This window comes from Ahaetulla prasina, chromosome 2 (genome assembly GCF_028640845.1).
Source record: "Ahaetulla prasina isolate Xishuangbanna chromosome 2, ASM2864084v1, whole genome shotgun sequence".
Classification (NCBI taxonomy): domain Eukaryota; kingdom Metazoa; phylum Chordata; class Lepidosauria; order Squamata; family Colubridae; genus Ahaetulla; species Ahaetulla prasina.
Window position 1 is genome coordinate 149756778 of NC_080540.1, and position 18770 is coordinate 149775547.

At 40.0% G+C, this 18770-nt stretch overlaps 1 protein-coding gene across 1 annotated transcript in view; it reads right to left on the reverse strand.

Moving 5' to 3' along the window:
- Positions 1-2766: 2766 nt before the first annotated feature.
- The window catches only part of SCPEP1 (serine carboxypeptidase 1), a 28686-nt gene continuing 12682 nt past the window's right edge, over positions 2767-18770 (reverse strand). The window contains exons 6-13 of the mRNA XM_058170214.1: positions 17161-17233; positions 15874-15911; positions 14093-14221; positions 13342-13435; positions 12051-12164; positions 9422-9559; positions 7428-7591; positions 2767-5407 (exon numbers count right to left, since the gene is read on the reverse strand). Coding sequence (XP_058026197.1) covers positions 5342-5407; positions 7428-7591; positions 9422-9559; positions 12051-12164; positions 13342-13435; positions 14093-14221; positions 15874-15911; positions 17161-17233 — 816 coding nt within the window. The 3' untranslated portion in view covers positions 2767-5341. The remainder of the gene's footprint in view (positions 5408-7427; positions 7592-9421; positions 9560-12050; positions 12165-13341; positions 13436-14092; positions 14222-15873; positions 15912-17160; positions 17234-18770) is intronic.

Genomic DNA, 18770 nt, shown 5'->3' on the forward strand with positions numbered 1-18770 from the left:
ACACGGGTCCTCTTAACACATGAAACACTCAACAGAAAAACAGAAATGTGGTTCTCCATGTGAGCCTAAGTACAGAACCTACCAAATCTCTGGACTCAAGGACTTTCATAAGGACATGAGTTAAGGAAGTTTAACTGGATAGGGAAGGTTGGGTGGCTAGAAGTTACATTTCATATTTTGGGGAAGGGTTTGGACTGCAGTGGGTGGGTCAAAGAGGCCATGTCACATAATGGAAGTCAACTTTTCTTCCTTCCAGTTCTCAGTTCCTTTATTTAGTTTAAAGGCCTATCTTAGGTTGTACACTACTTTTTTCAATGAGTTTTGTCTTGGACACATGGTTGTTTCCTCCAAGAAGTTTGGATGATTGGAGGACACAGAGAGAGTAGGGGTTAAGTCAAGCTTGGCTCTTAGTATCTACTTGGACACATGCGCCTTCACATGTCCCTTTCTGAGATCAAGCAACTAGTTCCTAGATGCTGTTGTAATTCATTCCCGGAATTTGCCTTTCCCAAGTATGAAAGCTTAGATTGTGTTCTACCAGCTCCTCTGGGATTTTGACATTTTCCACCTCTGCTTTCAGACCTTGTAAGCAGGTATGCCTTCCTTCCCTGAACTACAATCACTGTAGGCGATTGTAGATCATCTGAGATACAGGCACTGGCAATAACAGACTACCCTGTTCTGTAGCCAGAGAAGTAGGCTGGAAAGATTGAAACGATAAGACAACTATTCACTATATAGGACCAATCTTGCTTCTCTAGGACCTTCAGACTGGTATCTTTACACAGTGGAGATGAGCATGATTCCTTGTTAACATCCAAGCATTAAATTGCTCTAAAATAAAAAATCCAAAGTTTCAATGCCACATTCAACAGCTGGCAACCTTGCTTGAGTCCCACAGGTCATTTTTAAAAGTTTAAAAGTGAACAAGCCAGGGAGAAATTGGGGGGGGGGGAGAGAGGGGCAGGGGAGAGATGACAACTAAAGAACAGAGCAGTACATAATCAGAGCTACTAAAATTGAAGGGTGAAGGAATACCTGGGTTCACACATTGTACTAAAGTTGGCTTATTGATTTGGCTTAGCATGGTGTGAAAGCCAACCTATACTGGTTGAATGCAATGGTTTTATAGCTTTATATTGTTCATGATAATTAGAAAGCAGCATTCACATCATTAGCTATAGGCCTCAAAGCTAAAACGTCACACAGCCTGCCATGAACTGACAATGGTTATTTCCCCTTGCAGTGTGTGCAAGCAATACAGAGAGAACAGCTGAGCCTTCCTATTTGCAGGATAATTAAGCACACTAGGAACTGGCCAAGCTTTCGGAATAGGACATCAGTTCCCTTGACTGAAAGCCATAGACTCAGCAGAAGGGGCAAATGCTGCTACAATTGATTGTATGCTTGCCTTTCTTCTGTTGCCTCGTGGAAGAGCTGTGCCATCCCACTATTTGAAGACTAGCCTTGTGCCTTCAGATCTTCTGTGGGTTGATGTTTTGTACGTTTCATGTTCCTCCGTCTGGGGCAATAGCTGAAAAACCAACTTGGAGCAATATTGCAGCAGGGACCTCATAGGGCAATTCAAGACAAAGTAGGTGGTCTTTTGCTTCATGTATTTCAAAACAAAGGCTTGGCCAATTGCTTCTAAGATATCTATTAAGGGCACTGAGCTCATATCAAGAACCTCTCACCTTGCTATCGCTCTTCGTTCCAACTCGTGATTTCATTCCATTGCAGCAGGCAAGGAGAAACAGGTTCAAAACCCATGTCACAACACTTAGTGACTGCATTTTTATTTATATCCCACCTTCATTCTTTTTTTATAAATAAGGTGGCAACTATACCTACTATGTCTTCCTCCTATTTGCCTCACAACCACCCTCTTGTGAGGTTGCAGAGTGTCCTCACACATTCCTGCCTTCCCATGTGTGTGTGTGTAATTCTTCATGAAGCAGCCCAGAGTTCAGGCTGCAGTTTACTAGTATAGCCCCTACTCTGCGTGATCTCAGGTGCCAATGTGTGGCATTGCCAAGTCAGGATGGTAAAATTTCAGCCTGAAACTCAGGAGGTCCACTAGTTCATGCAACACACCAAGCTTGTACAGCAGGGATTTATTGAGCGAACTCATAGTTCATGGCTTAGCACACAGGTGTCCAAGCTTGGCAATGATGTTAATTCCCAGAATTCCTTAGCCAACATGGCTGGCTGGGGAATTCTGGGAGTTGAAGTCCACAGGTCTTAAAGTTATCAAGGTGGGCCACCCTGGCTTAGTATGTTGTGCAAACTCCAGCCAATTGTATTTTATTCAGCAAATCATACACATAAGCTAAAATGACAATAATGGGCTAGGCCAGGGGTTTGCAAACTTTACTCTTTTTAAGATGTGTGGACTTCAACTCTGAGAAGTCTTAAAAGAGCCAAGTTTGCACACTCCTGGGCTAGGCAGATCAGTGGCATTCCAGGCACGGCCCTATTTAAAGATCTCTTGCCCCATCAAGTGGCCTAATAGTTTATTGCACTTTAGGAGAGATCATAGGAAAAAAACCAGTTTTCTTAACTTGCAAGTCCAGGCAAGATTAAAAGAAGAGAGCTGTGTGTTACATTCATGGAAGAGACGTTGGGCAGAGATGCTTAAATTTCTGCCACAGCTCTCAACTGGGGGGCAAGCTGGTTGGAGGGGGGGGGGAGAAAACACTACACAGTCCTTTTTTAAAAATATCTCTGCTCCATCACCCAGATATATTTGCAGAGCTGCTGATGAGGTATGAGGGAAATCAATCTTTATTAAGGCCACGTCTTTGGCTTTCAGATTTCATATACATATACATAAGACACATAAGACAAAGGCAATTTCACCATCATGGAATTGACTTCTTTCTCTGTTAGGCAGGCACTGAACTGTGTATAAAGAATGTCAGTTTCATTTCCAACAGTTGGCAACTTTAAGGAAGACACAGTGCTTTCCTTACAAACTTCACGGTTCAAGAGAGGAACTTCAGTACCAATGTGAGAAGCCTCCGTAGTGACTTCCCACACAGAATGAGCAAGTGGGACAGCCAGAGGAAGAGAATTCTGAACTAAGTTTGTGTATTTGCTTTTTCTCAGCATTAGAGGCAGACAAGTCTATCTATGGTATCTACCACATGGAATTTTATAATTATTATCCACACCTAGGCGTTGGCACTTCCTGACTCAGCATTTGACTTCATTTTATCCTTAAGTGTCTAAACAATGCAAAGGAAACAAATGCTCCTCAAAACCCCCTCAGTTGGTTACTCACCTGAACAGAGAACTTAAATCATGAGTCAAAAGGAAGAAATACAAAACAAAACAAAACAACTGCATCGGATTTATGAACAACAGACTAGCTATCCCAAACTGGCAAGTCACTTAAAAGGTTAGGTAATTATATTTTGCTAAATCACAGAAAGTATTCTTGTCGAAAAAGAACAGAGAGGATCATGTTAGACCCATAGTTCTCAATTTACCATCCAATTGTGCCGGACGAAGCCGTTTCAGAATCCTAGCAGCTACCATTCCAATTCATCTGAACCACACCAGATGGATTGGGGCAAACAATCCAATAGTTTGACCTTTGCTTAGACTGGGATGAATTCTGGGAGTTGAAGTCCACAGGTCGTAAAGGGGCCACATTTACCCACCCGTGGCTTAGAGAAATCAATTAACCTAAAGATCAAGATTAGGAGATGCTGAACCTTTGCTCCAAGTTGCTGCTTTTATTCCTATATTTCCTCCTCCTTGGAAGCCAAGGAAAACTACTGTATTTTTCGGAGTATAAAACACACCGGAGTATAAGACACACCTTAGTTTTTGGGGAGGAAAATAAGAAAAAAGCTGATCTACAGGTGGATTGGCCTCCCGGAATACCCCCAATCAGCTGTTCCCAGAGGTGAATTTTAGCAACAGGTTCCTTGGTTGTGAGCTCTGTGCCTTGCTTTTTTTTCTGCCTCTGAAACATCTGAAACTCTGTTTCAGAAAAAACTTTTTTCTGCCTCTGAAAGCCTCAGAAACAGCTTCAGAAAAAAACCCTCTGAAGCTCTGTTTGGGGGCTTTTTTTCTGAAGCTTCGTTTCTGATGCTTTTTTCAGCCTCTGAAACCTCCGTTTGAGAAGTTGGATGAGGCTACATTTGGAGTATAAGATGCACCCAGATTTTCACTCTCTTTTTTGGGGGAAAAAGGTGCGTCTTATACTCCAAAAAATACGGAACTTTAGAAGTGAGACCTTAGGTCTGTATGGAGTTGGGCTTATGCCCTTCAATCCTGAAAATACTTTCTAGGAAGCAAATCTCATTTAAATAAGACCTGAATCCAACCCCTTGTTTTTAATCAAGCTGCAAAGGCTGGTAGAAAAATTGGTGATGGCTTTGGGCATGAGCTCTGGGGCAACCTCCAGGAGGTGGAGGTGTTGCCTGAGCAGGTAGAAAAGTGCTTGACTGCAAAATACTCTGGCTTCCCACTCCCAGGACAATTTCACCCACACTTGATCACATGCTTGTCTCTGGGAGGCCAATCATCAGAAAAATTGCCTTTCCATGGACCTGGATAAGAAAATATCTACAAAGAGGCATGAATGTGCATGTATAGGATGTGTGCATGTATAGGATAGATAGAGGATAGATAGATAGAGAGAGAGAGATGGATAGATAGATAGATAGATAGATAGATAGATAGATAGATAGATAGATAGATAGATAGATAGAATGAAAATCAATCAAAAGGAAACAATGCCATTGAGAAAACATTACTTCAAGAGTGGGAAACCTCTCTTGTGCTGGGAGCTATCCTAGACTATTTGGAGCCTAGGATAATGATGTCTCCAAGAGGATGGGCCGGAGCGTGGATGGGAGGCATTTTTGAGCTATTTGGGAGTGTTTAGAAAATGGAAATGGATGCATTTTGCCTTCGGGAGGATGATATTTCCTTTGGCAAAACCTACCCCAAAAGGGTATCGTTAATATCTCACCAATTTTGCCAGATGTTGCAGGACAAAAGGAGGATCTTCTGAGGCTGCAACACGGAGGCCACATATAGCCTACAAAATGCCCATCCCTGATTTATTCACAACTTCCTTTTCCAGCATTTAAGAATTATGCTAACCAGAAGTGGATCAAGAGATCTTTACATTTTACAAAAGAAGTTACCACAGGAGAAAGTAAATTATTTCCATCTGTGTCTCCTTAAAATGCCTTGCATAATATGTGAGAAAATCAAAACACAATGGTGTCATTGTTCCTTCTGCTTTCAGGGTGCCACAAAAAGATTCCAAACAACCTGCTTTTGTTCTGTAGAGGAGCCAAGCCAGCTGGCTCTGATTTAATCACTGCTTTTGGTGGGTGACCATCCTAAGCATCTTCAGCGCCATGTCACCTTGGTCAGCCGGGACCTGAGAACAAAAAAGGATCAGCAGTTAGCCAACTGCAGGGGAATTTCCAGAAAGCCACAAGAACGGGAGCAGCCATGAAAGAAAAGGGTGCGGGGACCACAAAGTAGAGAAAATCCCTCCTTAGATTTTGTAATATTATTCATCTACTGTTCATTGTTCAATGAGGCCAAAGAAAAATAAAATAAAAAAAGAAATAGAAGTCTTGTTCATTCCGGTAAAACTACAAGATATTTTTAGACTCCATTATCTCAAATATAGACGGTTAACCATAGTCTTTTAGGACAGGGGTCCTCAACCCCCAGGCCATGGCCTACTACCAGGCCTTGAGCCTTTTGGAACTGGGGCACAGAAGTGGTGGGCGAGCTCACGTGAGCATCCCCACTCAACTGAGCAGTGGGTGAGCGCATGTGCAGAACCGTTCCCCCTCTCCCTCCCCTGCCAGTCCACAAAGCTGAAAAGGTTGGGGGACTCTGGATGAGGGAATGGCAAACTAAATGTCTCTGATGGAATGGAGATGAGAATATGGTCAAGACTGACAAGCTGGGAGTAAACTCAGTCAACAGAGCCTCTCCATAAGGAGAGGATGAGAGATTACCCACTTGTGCTCCAGACAGCCACTCCACATGAAGAGACTGCAGGACAGGAGTTGACCCACAGGTCAGTGCCCTGGGACATAAGGGAAGCCATCAAGTAAACACAGTGGAGTCTTTTAAGGACATTGGGTTCATCCAACCTCACTTACTAGCCGCTTTTGGATTTATAGTGACTTTAAAGTTAACGAAGGTCTTCCAAGCAAGTCTGATGAATAAAACTTCGTTCCAAAGTAGAGGTAAAACTAGCTATTGTCTCAAAGAATTCAAAGAACATGAAATAAATGTAATTGATGAAACTTATAAATAATTAAGGGAACAGGCGAATTCGGAATATTAGGCCTTTTGCTAATATTTTATATGATATGATATGATATTTTCTTTGCAGAAAATTTAATTGTTTAATCTATTAGGAACCAACCAAGATGCTTGGTTGAAATTTGAAAATAAATAAAGAATTCTGTGATTAAAGAAATTGGATCCTAAAGAAGACTAATGTTTCCAGGCAGGAATAGTAAAAAGAAGGAAGCGGGAACCTGTCTTCTATTCTTGAACTGAAAGAAGAGGGGTGAAATTTATAAAATGACAAAGTTATGATGCTTGAGATATCTCAAAGGATTGTTTTGAAGAATTGAGAAACATACAACTAAATTGACAGAAATAATTTCTGCACTTGCAAATGCATTTTTTTGAAGAAGATTCTAAGGAAGAAAGACACAGAACAGACTAACATGGAGGAAATGATAAACTGTCAGGATGAGAGGCAAAACAAATTCCAGCTGATGTATAAATGTTGTAAAATAAAGACATTGTTAATTATAAGACAGAAATGACAAAGTAAAAACACAAATGATAAGCCAGCAGATGAAAAATGACCTGGACGAATTTTGAGATTGGGAAAAAGTAAGTTTAATTAGAGATTCAACCCTATGATAGCAACTTGATGAATTGAAGATCAAGATTGTTGGAAACAAAAGAATGGAACATTAAACTGACTTCTTTGATTGGGGTTAAAATAAGAAATATTTCTATAAAATTCTGGAAAACCTTTATGAACTTTATGCCAAAACCTGGTTAGAAATGACAATGATCTTTGGAATTAAGGCAGGACTCTGGGAAAGACAGTTTCACTTTTTAGCATTGTTAAATTCTTCAATCAAAAGTATTGGAAAAAAGAATCTCCATATATTATTATGATCAAATGAAAAAGCATTGCTTATGTCAGTCTCTCTCCTCTCTCCCTCTTTTGCAAAGTTTTTATTTTATTGGCACCTCCCTCTTTCATGGAAGGGACGTAAGTATCATCCTACTTGCCCTATTCTTTTGCCTTCGTGCTATGCAAAGCTGTGTCTATAAAATGTTTTTCCTTCTTACAACATACAAAACAGAAGCTCTCCCATTCTTGCTCTGAAGGCATGAAAAGGACTTACCATGTGGCCAGCCTTGAGGATCCAGAAGAAGCTCAGGTTATAATAGGATTTATAAAAAGCAGCCGTCTCTGTGCATTTTGGGCAGGTGTACAAAGGATGCCACTTCAGTGCACTGAATTCTTTCAGTTTGGGCCATTTTAGCTTCCGGAGCCAAGCTTCTTGCCCTAAACATAGAACAGGGATCAGTAACTCTATCGTTAAAAAAATCCTGCAACAAACTGCTCCAGTTTGAACAGATGATTCCCCCACCTACCGTGGTGGAGAGCCATGGTGACACAGTAGTTAGAATGCAGTATCGCCGATTGATTCGGCTCACTGTCAGAAATTGGAACCTGACTGGCTCAAGGTTGACTCCTTCCGAGGTTGGCAAATGAGGACCCAGATTTTGGGGGACAATAATGCTGACATTATAAACTACTCAGAGAATCCTTTAAAGCACTACGGGTGCAGTATATAAATCTAAGTGCTATTGCTATCCGTCAAAATAAATAAAGCAACAAAAAGTCCTGGAAAGAGCAGCATGCAGATTTTTTAAAACAAATAAATAAAAGTGGGGAAAAAACCCTTTCAATGCAAGATGAATCACCTTAGAACAGTGATGGTGAACCTTTTCAGCACCGAGGGCCCAAACTGGAATGTGCGTGTGTGTGCCGGAAACCCAAAACCCAGCTGGCTGGCGCACACGTGCCTTTTTTTTGCCTGGTTTTCAGGCTGTGCTCTGGTGCTTGCAAGGACCAGCTGGCCGGTGCGCTGGAAACAAGAAGAGCAGCTGGTGACGGCACATGTGCCACCTCTGGCATGCATGCCATAGGTTCGCCATCATGGCCTTAGAGAGTTATTAAAAATCTTGGTTGCAATTGCCCACAATGGCCCACTGCGAAATTATTAAAGCACTTAAAACATACAGTAATCTTAGCAGTGTGTGTGTGTGTGTGTGTGTGTGTGTGAAATGTATAGCCAGGCAACTGCTGTCACGTTGGCTATCTCAATCATTGCTACCATTGGCCAGGAACTCATCTTTGAAATCATCATGGTTTAACTAGCTGATATTAATTTACCATTCATTGCAATTTGCTTTCCAGACCTTGAGGTAGCAATCTTATCCCAATGTCTGGGAATAAATATTGTCACTGAATAGAAAAGAACAGTATAAATGTGGAAAATGGTGTGTAGTCATTGGTACATTGCCTAGGATCCTTTGGGAGTAGGTAATGAATAAATTTTATACATAAATAAATATGCTTATTTATATTAATGAAGGATTTACTATAGTCAAGATTATCTAACTGTAATCTAAATATAAGCATACCATCTTTGCCCCAGTGCTAGGAGATTGAATTACTCCATAACTTAGTCTATGTCTACCCGACACTGATGTGAATGCTTTTGATCAAATGGACCTGAAAGCTCCAGTCATTTTTGCTCAAAAGGGCCAACACTGCCATCCACCGCAAGAACTCAGACTAAACTCAGCTGAGTGGATAGATAACACAGGCTGCATTCATACCTATTACTCAGCCTAGATTTGTTCACCTGGATTTGTTGACCATACTACAGTGGTCTGGTTTACATATCTCATTAAAGAAAAAAAAACCCAGCACATTGCTTGCCTATATACTGTATGTTAATCGTTTAACCCAAGTTAATAAACTGTAAATGAAAAGAAGAAGAATCTATCAGAGTTTAGCATATGCCTGCAAAGACTGATGAAATCTCAAAATGGAGCAAAGTAGAAATGGAGACGGCTTAAAACATATAATCAACCCATTTCTTCAATCGTGAACCATTGGTTTACTTAAGTGCAGATTTATTTAATGAACACCGCAAAAAAGACTGTAAAATCAGGTCAGTCACATAACTGACCCATTTTAGGACCTTCATGAGTTACAATCATGATGGGCAGGCTCCATGATGTTCATAAGTCGAGGACTACTAGTATAAAGTTGCATCTAATAATAATAACCTGTTTTCCCATGGAAAAAAAACACCCTTACCTATTGTAGGAACGATGAGATCCAGCTGCCCATTGTATACAGTGACATTCACATTGGCCTCCAGCAAGTTGTCTACAATATCAATTACATTTTTCATAAAGTCTTCAGCCATATTCATAAATACACCTGTTGATTGCCCTGTAGAGTGATAACAAAAGAGTAAGAAGAGGCAGATAACCTTATGCTGTCTGAAGGTCATACTCAGTGTTATTGATAAAGAAAGGGGACATGTGTGTGTGTGCGTGCGTGTGAGAGACAGAGAGAGACAGAGAGAGAGACAAATGGGAAGAGGGGGGAGAGGGAGAGAGGGAGGACAGGGAGAGAGAGAGAGAAAGGGAAGGAGGGGAGAGAGGGAGGAGAGAGAGAGAGAGAGAGAGAGAGAGAGAGAGAGAGAGAGAGATGCAAAAAAGACACATTTGCCTCATGGCCAGGATCTGATATTTCCATTTCTTTCTGCAGTTGGGGGTTTTTCTTTCATTTTAACCTGCGAAAATTAACTTTTCAAATTACATTTCTAAATTGGAGGAAACTATGATCCACTATTGAATTTTGGAGCCAGCATTAAAAAGTGGGGAAAAAAGGGTGGGGGCTTGGAGTTTATAACCTGAATCCAGTGATGGGATTCAGCCAGTTAGCACCACTTTGGGAGAACCGGTTGTTAACTTTCTGAGCAGTTTGGCAAACTGGTGGTTGGAAGAAATCATTAGGGAAGAGAACTGGTTGTTAAATTACTTGAATCCCACCACTGCCTGAATCTCAGATCCACCCAGAAATTCTAACAACTTCATGGTTGCAAATGGATTTTGAAATAGTACAGTAATTAACTTCAACCTGGTTTAGAACCCAATTGGTTTTAATCTGAGGGGACATTTTTTTTCCTATACCTGATTGTAATTGGAAATCTAGCAAATGAGACAAATTAACTCTCAGGGTTCCAAGTAGCACCACCAAGTAAGACTCCGACATTAACACAATTTTAAAAATATAAGAGGAGGATGCACAGATCCGTTTTTGTCAAATTCCCCAACTGTGGTTTAATAGTTTTGTATCTGTCTGTATGGTATATCTATATATGGAATTTCTATTAATTTTGTGTCAGTTTAATAATCACTGTAGTGTTCTCCAAAGAATTTGGGGAGTTCTCATTTGATGAAAAGACTCTTAACCTAGAGATGAAAAAAAAAATTCACATGTACTAGAATTGCAGCTTCCGGTCAAAAAGAGGGAGTTATTATTACAAATATACAGTATAGAAAATCCAAACATTCTAAGGCAGAGGTCTCCAGCTTGGGCAACTTTACGGCTTGTGGACTTCAACTCCCAGAATTCCTCAGCCAGCAAGTTGAAGTCCACAAGTCGTAAGGTTGCCACGCTTGTAGACCCCTGTTCTGAGGGACTATTTTGAATAGCATGCCAGTCTAAGTCATTCCTCAAATCTTCTGTAACACTCCCATCCAGATTCAACTCCCAGAATTTCCCAAATGACATGGCCATTGCTAAGAATTCTGGGAGTTGAACTCTACATATCAGTGCCAAATTCGGAACGCTGTCTAGATAGTTCCCATGATAACAGAAAGGTGGTGACTGGTATGTTATACTTCTAGAGCAGGAGTGTCTAAACTTGGCAACTTTAAGACTTGTGGACTTCAACTCCCAGAATTCCTCAGCCAGCTTCAACTGGAAGTTGAAGTCCACAAGTCTTAAAGTTGCCAAGTTTGGACACACCTGTTCTAGAGGGAAGCTGATATCCTTATTTCCTAAAAACCTTGCTTCATCATCATCTCTTATGAAATAAATGATATTCAGATTTATAGCCTTGTATTGATTTTCTCCAGATGTTTAAGGCAACATAGTCAGCACTCCCTCCTCCAATTTTTCTCTGCAACATTAACTCTGCAAAGTCCGGCTGGCCTAAAATCTCCTTCCAGGACAGAGGCTAAACTCAAGAGAGCCAGACTCAATATTTTAACTTTTATTAACGCTGTTGAGGTTGCTTTTTTACATATACAATTAACTGCACAACATTTTTCTTTTGGTGTCACTTTTATAGGTTAAAGTGTTAAAAAAACAAAAAAACACCTCCATTCCACTTAAATTCAGAAGAACCATCATTTTGAATGTTATTGTAAGCCATTCAGAGTTGTATCAGTGAGATGGGTAGCATAGATAAATGAATATCCCCAGTTCCCCCTAAAGACAGTACATCAGTTCAGTTACTGCAGATAGAGCACATTTTGCCATTGAAGTTCAATCATAACCAGGGGTGAAATCCAGTAGGTTCTGGAGAACCGATAGCAGAAATTTTGAGTAGTTCTGAGAACTGGCAAATACCATCTCTGGCTGGCCCAAGAGTGGGGTGGGAATTGAGATTTTGCAATATCCTTCCCCCAGGAGGGGAGGGAATGGAGATTTCGCAATATTCTTTTCCTGCCACGCCCACCAAGCCACGCCCACAGAACCGGTAGGGAAAATGTTTTGATTTCACCCCTGATCATAACTAATATAATATAAAAATATAGTTTCCTAAGGGAAAAGCTTCATCGTAGAGTTCTTCATTCGTCAGTGAGCTAGGATATACTGTATAACAAACTATATGAGTATTAGACGGAGCCGGCAGATATTACAATACCTCCCCATTTGACATGGTCTGGAATTATTTTCAGCTTCTTTCTGATGGGCCCATTCATCAGATCATTCAGCTTGTCTTTTATTTGATTTTGCACATGACGCTGGAACAATTTTACTGAAGAAAGACAAAGAAGACCGTGTTTGAGGTTTACCTGGAAAGAGAACCTCTTGTATTTTTTTTATTTGAAAAAGATGGATGCTCTAATCTTTGGTGCAGAAGATTTTCTCTCTCCCCCTCTCTCTCATACACATACACACGCACACACACACAATTGCAACAACCAAATCATAAATATAAAAAAATAAAACAAACAAAAAAAACCCAATATGGCAACAGATCAATGTGTAATTAAATTGAAATTAAAAGAACTCTGAACTACAGAGACTCCAGTCATGTGAAGGACCATCTGCTCAGGGCATCTGAACAGTAAATCAATGGCAGCCTACCAAAATTTAATCAGATTCATTCAGAAGTAAGTAGGGAACACTAGAGCCTGTCTAGCACTCCTTTGTCAAATGCTGAATCTTTTACATATATTATGGCCATAAATTGCAAGAGCCTATCCCATTCATCAAGCAAAAAATAAAACTGTTGACAAGGCTTCAATGACATGTTCTCCAATAAAAAAATATCTTTACCCTATTTTTTAATGTATTAATTTTGTAATGCTCAGCTCAAGCATTTTGTGTAGTTTGGAAGCTGGCAGTCTGTAGTGCCTGGGATTTATATGGAGATCCAATATAACAATAACAGAACAATTGATTATTTAGTTAATCAGAACCGTAGTCTTTTCATGAAAGAATCATTTGCTGAGTTCCTGAAACTTTCTTTAGTTCAGCAACTTCAGTTAGAGCATTGGAGCAGTGAAAGGGAATTTGAAGGTTGCGACTTCCTGTTTGGCTCTGATCTCCATTGCACAGTTGCAATAGACATATCACGTAAGCCACCTACCTCCCAGATCCTGGGAAATAGGTATATCGAGAGGGCTAGTGCGTGGTGAATTCAGATATTACAAACTGGACTTCCAAAGATTTTCTGTGGAAAAAGATAACTACTGCTAAGCCCATTCTAGCATCTGTAAAGGGGCTACACACCAGGACTGTCCAAACTCAGCAACTTTAAGACTTGTGGACTTCAAATCCCAGAATTTTCCAGTCAGCACGGAAGTTGAAGTCCACAAGTCTTAAAATTGTCAAGTTTGGAGACCCTGGGCTACATCTTTGATCTTCTAAAACTACTACGTCTTGCTAAAAAGAGATTTCTGGCATTGCAGAGTTCTCACTCAACTTACAAAATGGGGTGGTTTCAGTTGCAGTAGATGAACGAGCTGTGTCCTCCGTAGATTCATGGGTTAGAATGTTATAGAAATTCACACCATTTGTGTTCTAGACAAGATAAGAAATGACATTAAGAACAAAACATCCTGCAACAAAAGACATGGTTTGCTTTGCTCTAAGGTTTGGGGCTGAAAAGGATTCCTGAGAATACCCTAGAATAGATAGCCAAGAAAACAAACCAATGGATCATAGAAGAAATCCATCCAAAGTTCTCAGTCGAGACTCTAGAAACTAGGCTTTACATTAAGTCAGAGGTTCCCAACTGGGGGTGCGAGATGATATTCCAGAGGATGTGAAATTATAGTGTATATGCGTAATTATATGCATATAATTATTTACTTTTGTAAGGGTGCGAGAATATATCAGAAGCATTCTAGGGGTTCGGGGTATAGAAAAGGTTGGGAACCACTGCATTAAGTGAAGATCTAGCTCTCTTAGAAGTCTAAAATGCTGGGAAAATGGAAAGGAAAGGAAAGGAAAGAGGATGATGAGATGGGATGGATTCAGTTACAGCAATGATAGGTGCACCATGGGGAGATCATGAAGACCAAGCTGGAGACAAATTGTCAGAGACAAAATCTGTCTGCCTGGTCCCTAGAATCTGCCATCAAGTTTATTTATTATTTATTATTCAAACTTATATACCGCCCTATCTCCCAAAGGACTCAGTTGATGCCACATAATCAATTCAATCTATCACTTTACCTTTTCTATGATATCCTCTGCTCTATCCCAAAGCAGTGTAGCAAGCTTAAATGCCCCTGTATTCATTGCATTCAGGATCTTCTTGGCAGCATTAGTGACTTCTTTCAAGCCTTTATCATCTAGGAAAGACTGCAGTACAAGGAGTGGGGTGGGGACAGAGCAGAAAGGAAAGAAAATAAATTCAGAACCAACATTGCATATAATGCCTCAAGTACTTTCAAAGGAATACTCTAGAAAGAGTGCAGAGAAGAGCAACAAAGATGATTAGGGGACTGGAGGATAAAACATATGAAGAACGATTGCAGGAACTGGGTATGTCTAGTTTAACAAAAAGAAGGACTAGGGGAGACATGATAGCAGTGTTCCAATATCTCAGGGGCTGCCACAGAGAAGTGGGAGTTGGGCTGTTCTCCAGAGCACCTGAGGGTAGAACAAGAAGCAATGGGTGGAAACTGATCAAGGAAAGAAGCAACTTAGAACTAAGAACTAAGAAGAAATTTCCTGACAGTTAGAACAATTAATAAGTGGAACGACTTGCCTTCAGAAGTTGTGAATGCTCCAACACTGGAAATTTTTAAGAAAATGTTGGATAACCATCTGACTGAGATGGTGTAGGGTTTCCTGCCTGGGCAGGGGGTTGGACTAGAAGGCCTCCAAGGTCCCTTCCAACTCTGATGTTATGTTATGAATATAAACTGGGCAGTAAACCGCCTCAATGCCAAATTGTATTTTAACACGATATTATTTGCAACGGCTTTAAAGAAAATGTAGAGGCTACCTGGAATGCTATATAGTATTAGAGGACCGGTAGAATGGCTTTATTAATCTGAGCAAAGTCAGCAAACAGAAACTATTAGAAGTCTTCGGTAAAAGGGATTGTGATGCTCTAAAGTGTCTGTATTTACCACCAAAACTTTATATAGTTTCTTTTTAAATGGATCTTATCTTATGACCTATTTGCAGGGTAGATAAATCTCAGCACACTTGAGACCCTGCTATTGAAGCCAAGTTTAATGCCAATGCTATTAGGTGGCATTTTCAGGGATCAAAAACAGCTAAGGGCAGCTGTAGCAGCTGTATAGAAAAGGGGGGCACATGGAAAATATGTGCTTGCATGCATGAACACATAAATGGATCCCAAATATGCACTGAAAGTGGATGTAGCTTTTGAGGCCCAAGAGTTTACTTCCTTCTAGCCTCTGTTTATAAACAATCAATGTTGATCACAACACTCTAGGAACTTGCTGACTTCAATCCCATCTCTGGAGCTCCCCAGAAGCACAGCATGCAAACTTGACCTCTAGGAACTGGAATAGAGGGATATTTCTGGTCTGATCCAACATGACAACTCTGATGAACAGTCAAAAAGCAGAGGAAGAAAAAAAGGAGGAGGAAGGAAGCATTCTAGCGAGTGCTTCAAGCTAGGCTGAATGAAATCTATTAACTCCCAGCTTTGAATTGACTCTTTATTGGCAGCAAAACAGGTTCATCAGATGTTGTATGGCCAAGGATTAAATTGTGCTTTAAAAACAAAGTTGCGTGAATGTTGATTTAAAGGTAATTACCATATCTGCATAATAAAGTAAAGTTTATTTACCCTATTTATTAAAGTAGAATAGTTCAAGTGATTTTTCTTTTTCTCTTTCTCCCCTTCTTTTATTGGTTTTATTCAGAGTTTTATTTTTTGTACGAACTGTATTCCAACGTTTTGGTTTTCTATTCTTCCTTGCAGTTATAAGAACATTAATAATCTTTTTTTAAAATATGGAGTGTATACTTACAGTGCTATATAGGTAAGGCCCCCAAGCGAGCACGGAATCTAAAAGAAACAAAAATTAAGATTGGCTTTTTAAAAAAATAAAACAGACTAGTGGGCATAAACTTTAGTATCTTTCTCACAATTCTCTATTTATAGCAGGCGGGAAATTTTTAAGTTCCTGAGCATTTTCTGCATCAAGACAAAATAAGAACTTATATAAAATCAATCCTAGCAATTTAAAAATTGGCAGCTTTTCAAAAGGAGAAGGAAGAGGAGGCAGCAGCATCAGTGCAGGGAAAGAACTCCTAGTTTTTAAAGTGGAGCGTTACAAAATCTCTAAATCCATGGAGATCTAATTTAGCACCAAACTGTTCATTATTCCAAGGTATCAAAATATGGTGCCTTCCAGGAGCATTGGTACGAGCTTTCCATCACCCCCAGATTGCAGGGGTAGCCATGCTGGCTGGGTGCTGAAAGGCTTGTATTCTAGCTAACATATCTTGATGCTACCAGGCTGAGGAGAATGACATTAAACTATTCACATTTTTAAAAAGATCTTATTCATGTTGCTATTACACATTCTGAAGAAAAGCCAAGATTTTGAGGGGGGAGTAAACTCTCTGGACTATTTTCAAATCACATGGGAAGCCCAACCCAGATTCTTACTGACAACCGCCATTGTGTATTTAGTAACAATATTCTGTTTACAGTAATCAGGATCATGTTAGCTCTCCTATTCCAACATGCAATACCATTTTTCCTTTAAGATAAAAATTGCCGAGTTTAATCATACTTAAAATAACCAACCAGAAAGTCACATGTAAGTAAATATATAATCCTCAGTGGCTGGAATATTAAACTTCCAATAGAAGAGAATATCTATAGTTCAAGGCTGAACTGCAGAGTCTTTGGTGTTCTCTCAACTTAGTTGTTTGCTTGCAGTACCTAACCAGGTAACATCATCAGTATTATTTAGTTATGTAATGACACATCTGCAAGCAAAGCACTAAGCTCAGAGAGCATCAAGGACTCCATATTAAACTTCCTCAGTCTCCAAAAGCTCTCCGACAGACAAGCAGAATGGAATAATTTCAGTATACAGGTAAGATGGAGAGAAGAGGATTTTAATCCTAAAGCACCTGAAGTCAAGTTGGGATAAAACCAACCCTCTACAATCTCGATTGAACCTGGTTGCTAGTATTGAATATCAGATCATTCTTATTTTTTTTTAGATTTTGCCAGAAGGAGGCAAGAAATACATTGGAAGATACAGAATAACACAGATGTACTTAGTTCCACATGAATATACCTAGAGGAGAAATCCATGAATCACCAAGGGCTACTCCATGAAAATTGCACTTTATTGTTCCAGCTTGAATAGCCTTAAAAAAAATAGAATTAAGGTTTAATTAAAACCTAATTATTCTGAGGTAAATGTATCATATATTTTTAAGCACTTTCCCTTAGGGGCAGGAAGAAGGTAACAGGAATTGCAGATTATTAAAAGTTGATTTCTTAGCTGATGCTATATCTAAGGAAAGTGCTTTTCTGGCTAAAAACAATCAAATCTCATACATGCGGGAAGATGGTGGATGGAGTGTAAAGACTCGCCTCTCTGAAATGTGCAATGACGAATGTGCAAAAGGGGCGGGGCTTGCCTTGTGATGGACTGCTCACCATCTTGCCAGTTTTAACACACTTCTGTGGACTCTGCTGCCTATGCACAATTTATTTGAGCTCAGTGCTAACATCCTTTGCCTCCATTGTGCTAGTTATCAAATCCATGCCAGGAATCAAGTCTGGGAGAGACACTTATCTGCAGAACTTGGTCTTTCCAAGATCTCTTCAATCAAAAATATACTTGGCATTATGTAATTTGTACATTACATTTTCCTTCCTTCCTTCCTTCCTTCCTTCCCTCCCTCCCTCCCTCCCTCCGCGCTCCCTCCCACATCAACTTTCTTCCACATTTTCTGATAACAGCTAGAGAAAAGTAAGAGTAGCTGCTCAATCACTTGCTAACTGATGGCTCTACTGCCAATGTGCGCTTACACAACTGGTTGCAGTAGGGATGTCGGCTGGCGGCCCCCAGGGGAAGATCCTTCTCTGTGGGGGCTCCTACTCTTTGGAATGAACTTCCCCCTGGATTACGCCAAATACCTGACCTTCGGACCTTTCGCCGCGAATTGAAAACATATTTGTTTATTCGCGCGGGGCTAGCTTAAACGTTTTTAAACTGTTTAGTTTTTTAACTTTTAAATTCTATTTATATTTTAAATTGGGGTTTTTTAGATTTTAATTATTTTAATTTTTCGGCCAATTGTGTAATAAGTGTCTTAATTTAGTTTTTAATATTGTATATTGTGTATGTTTTTAGCCTGGCTGTACACCGCTCTGTCCTTCGGCAGAAGGGTGGTCTAGAAATTCAATTAATAATAATAATAATAATAATAATAATAATAATAATAATAATAATAATAATAATAATAATGTTGTACAATATATTTTGGCCTGAGGACCGCACCTGGTGCCTGAGTCACATGCAAGATCCACACATCCACATGAGGGGAAGGAAGGGGAAAAGAACTGGATAGGATCAGGTCAAAAAGCAAGATTTAATTGGATTTAACTGGTATCATTAACATTAAAATAAACCGTTCAACAGCTGCGATTACTCTTGAGATATCAGATACAACAATAAGTTGTATCTGTCAAATGTTTTGGAGATGCCCCAGGAGGGGGACAACCAAGGCTTTCTAAGTGTGCCTGTGGCCAACTGGCCATGGCCCACTCTAAGCAATCCTGAGTGGAAATTCCAAGATCAGATGACTGGTTGAAAAACATATTGGGACATGGGAGAAGGACTGGAAGAAACTGGGGATGGGTTGAAAGAGGGATTAGCCTAGAATCCTTACATGG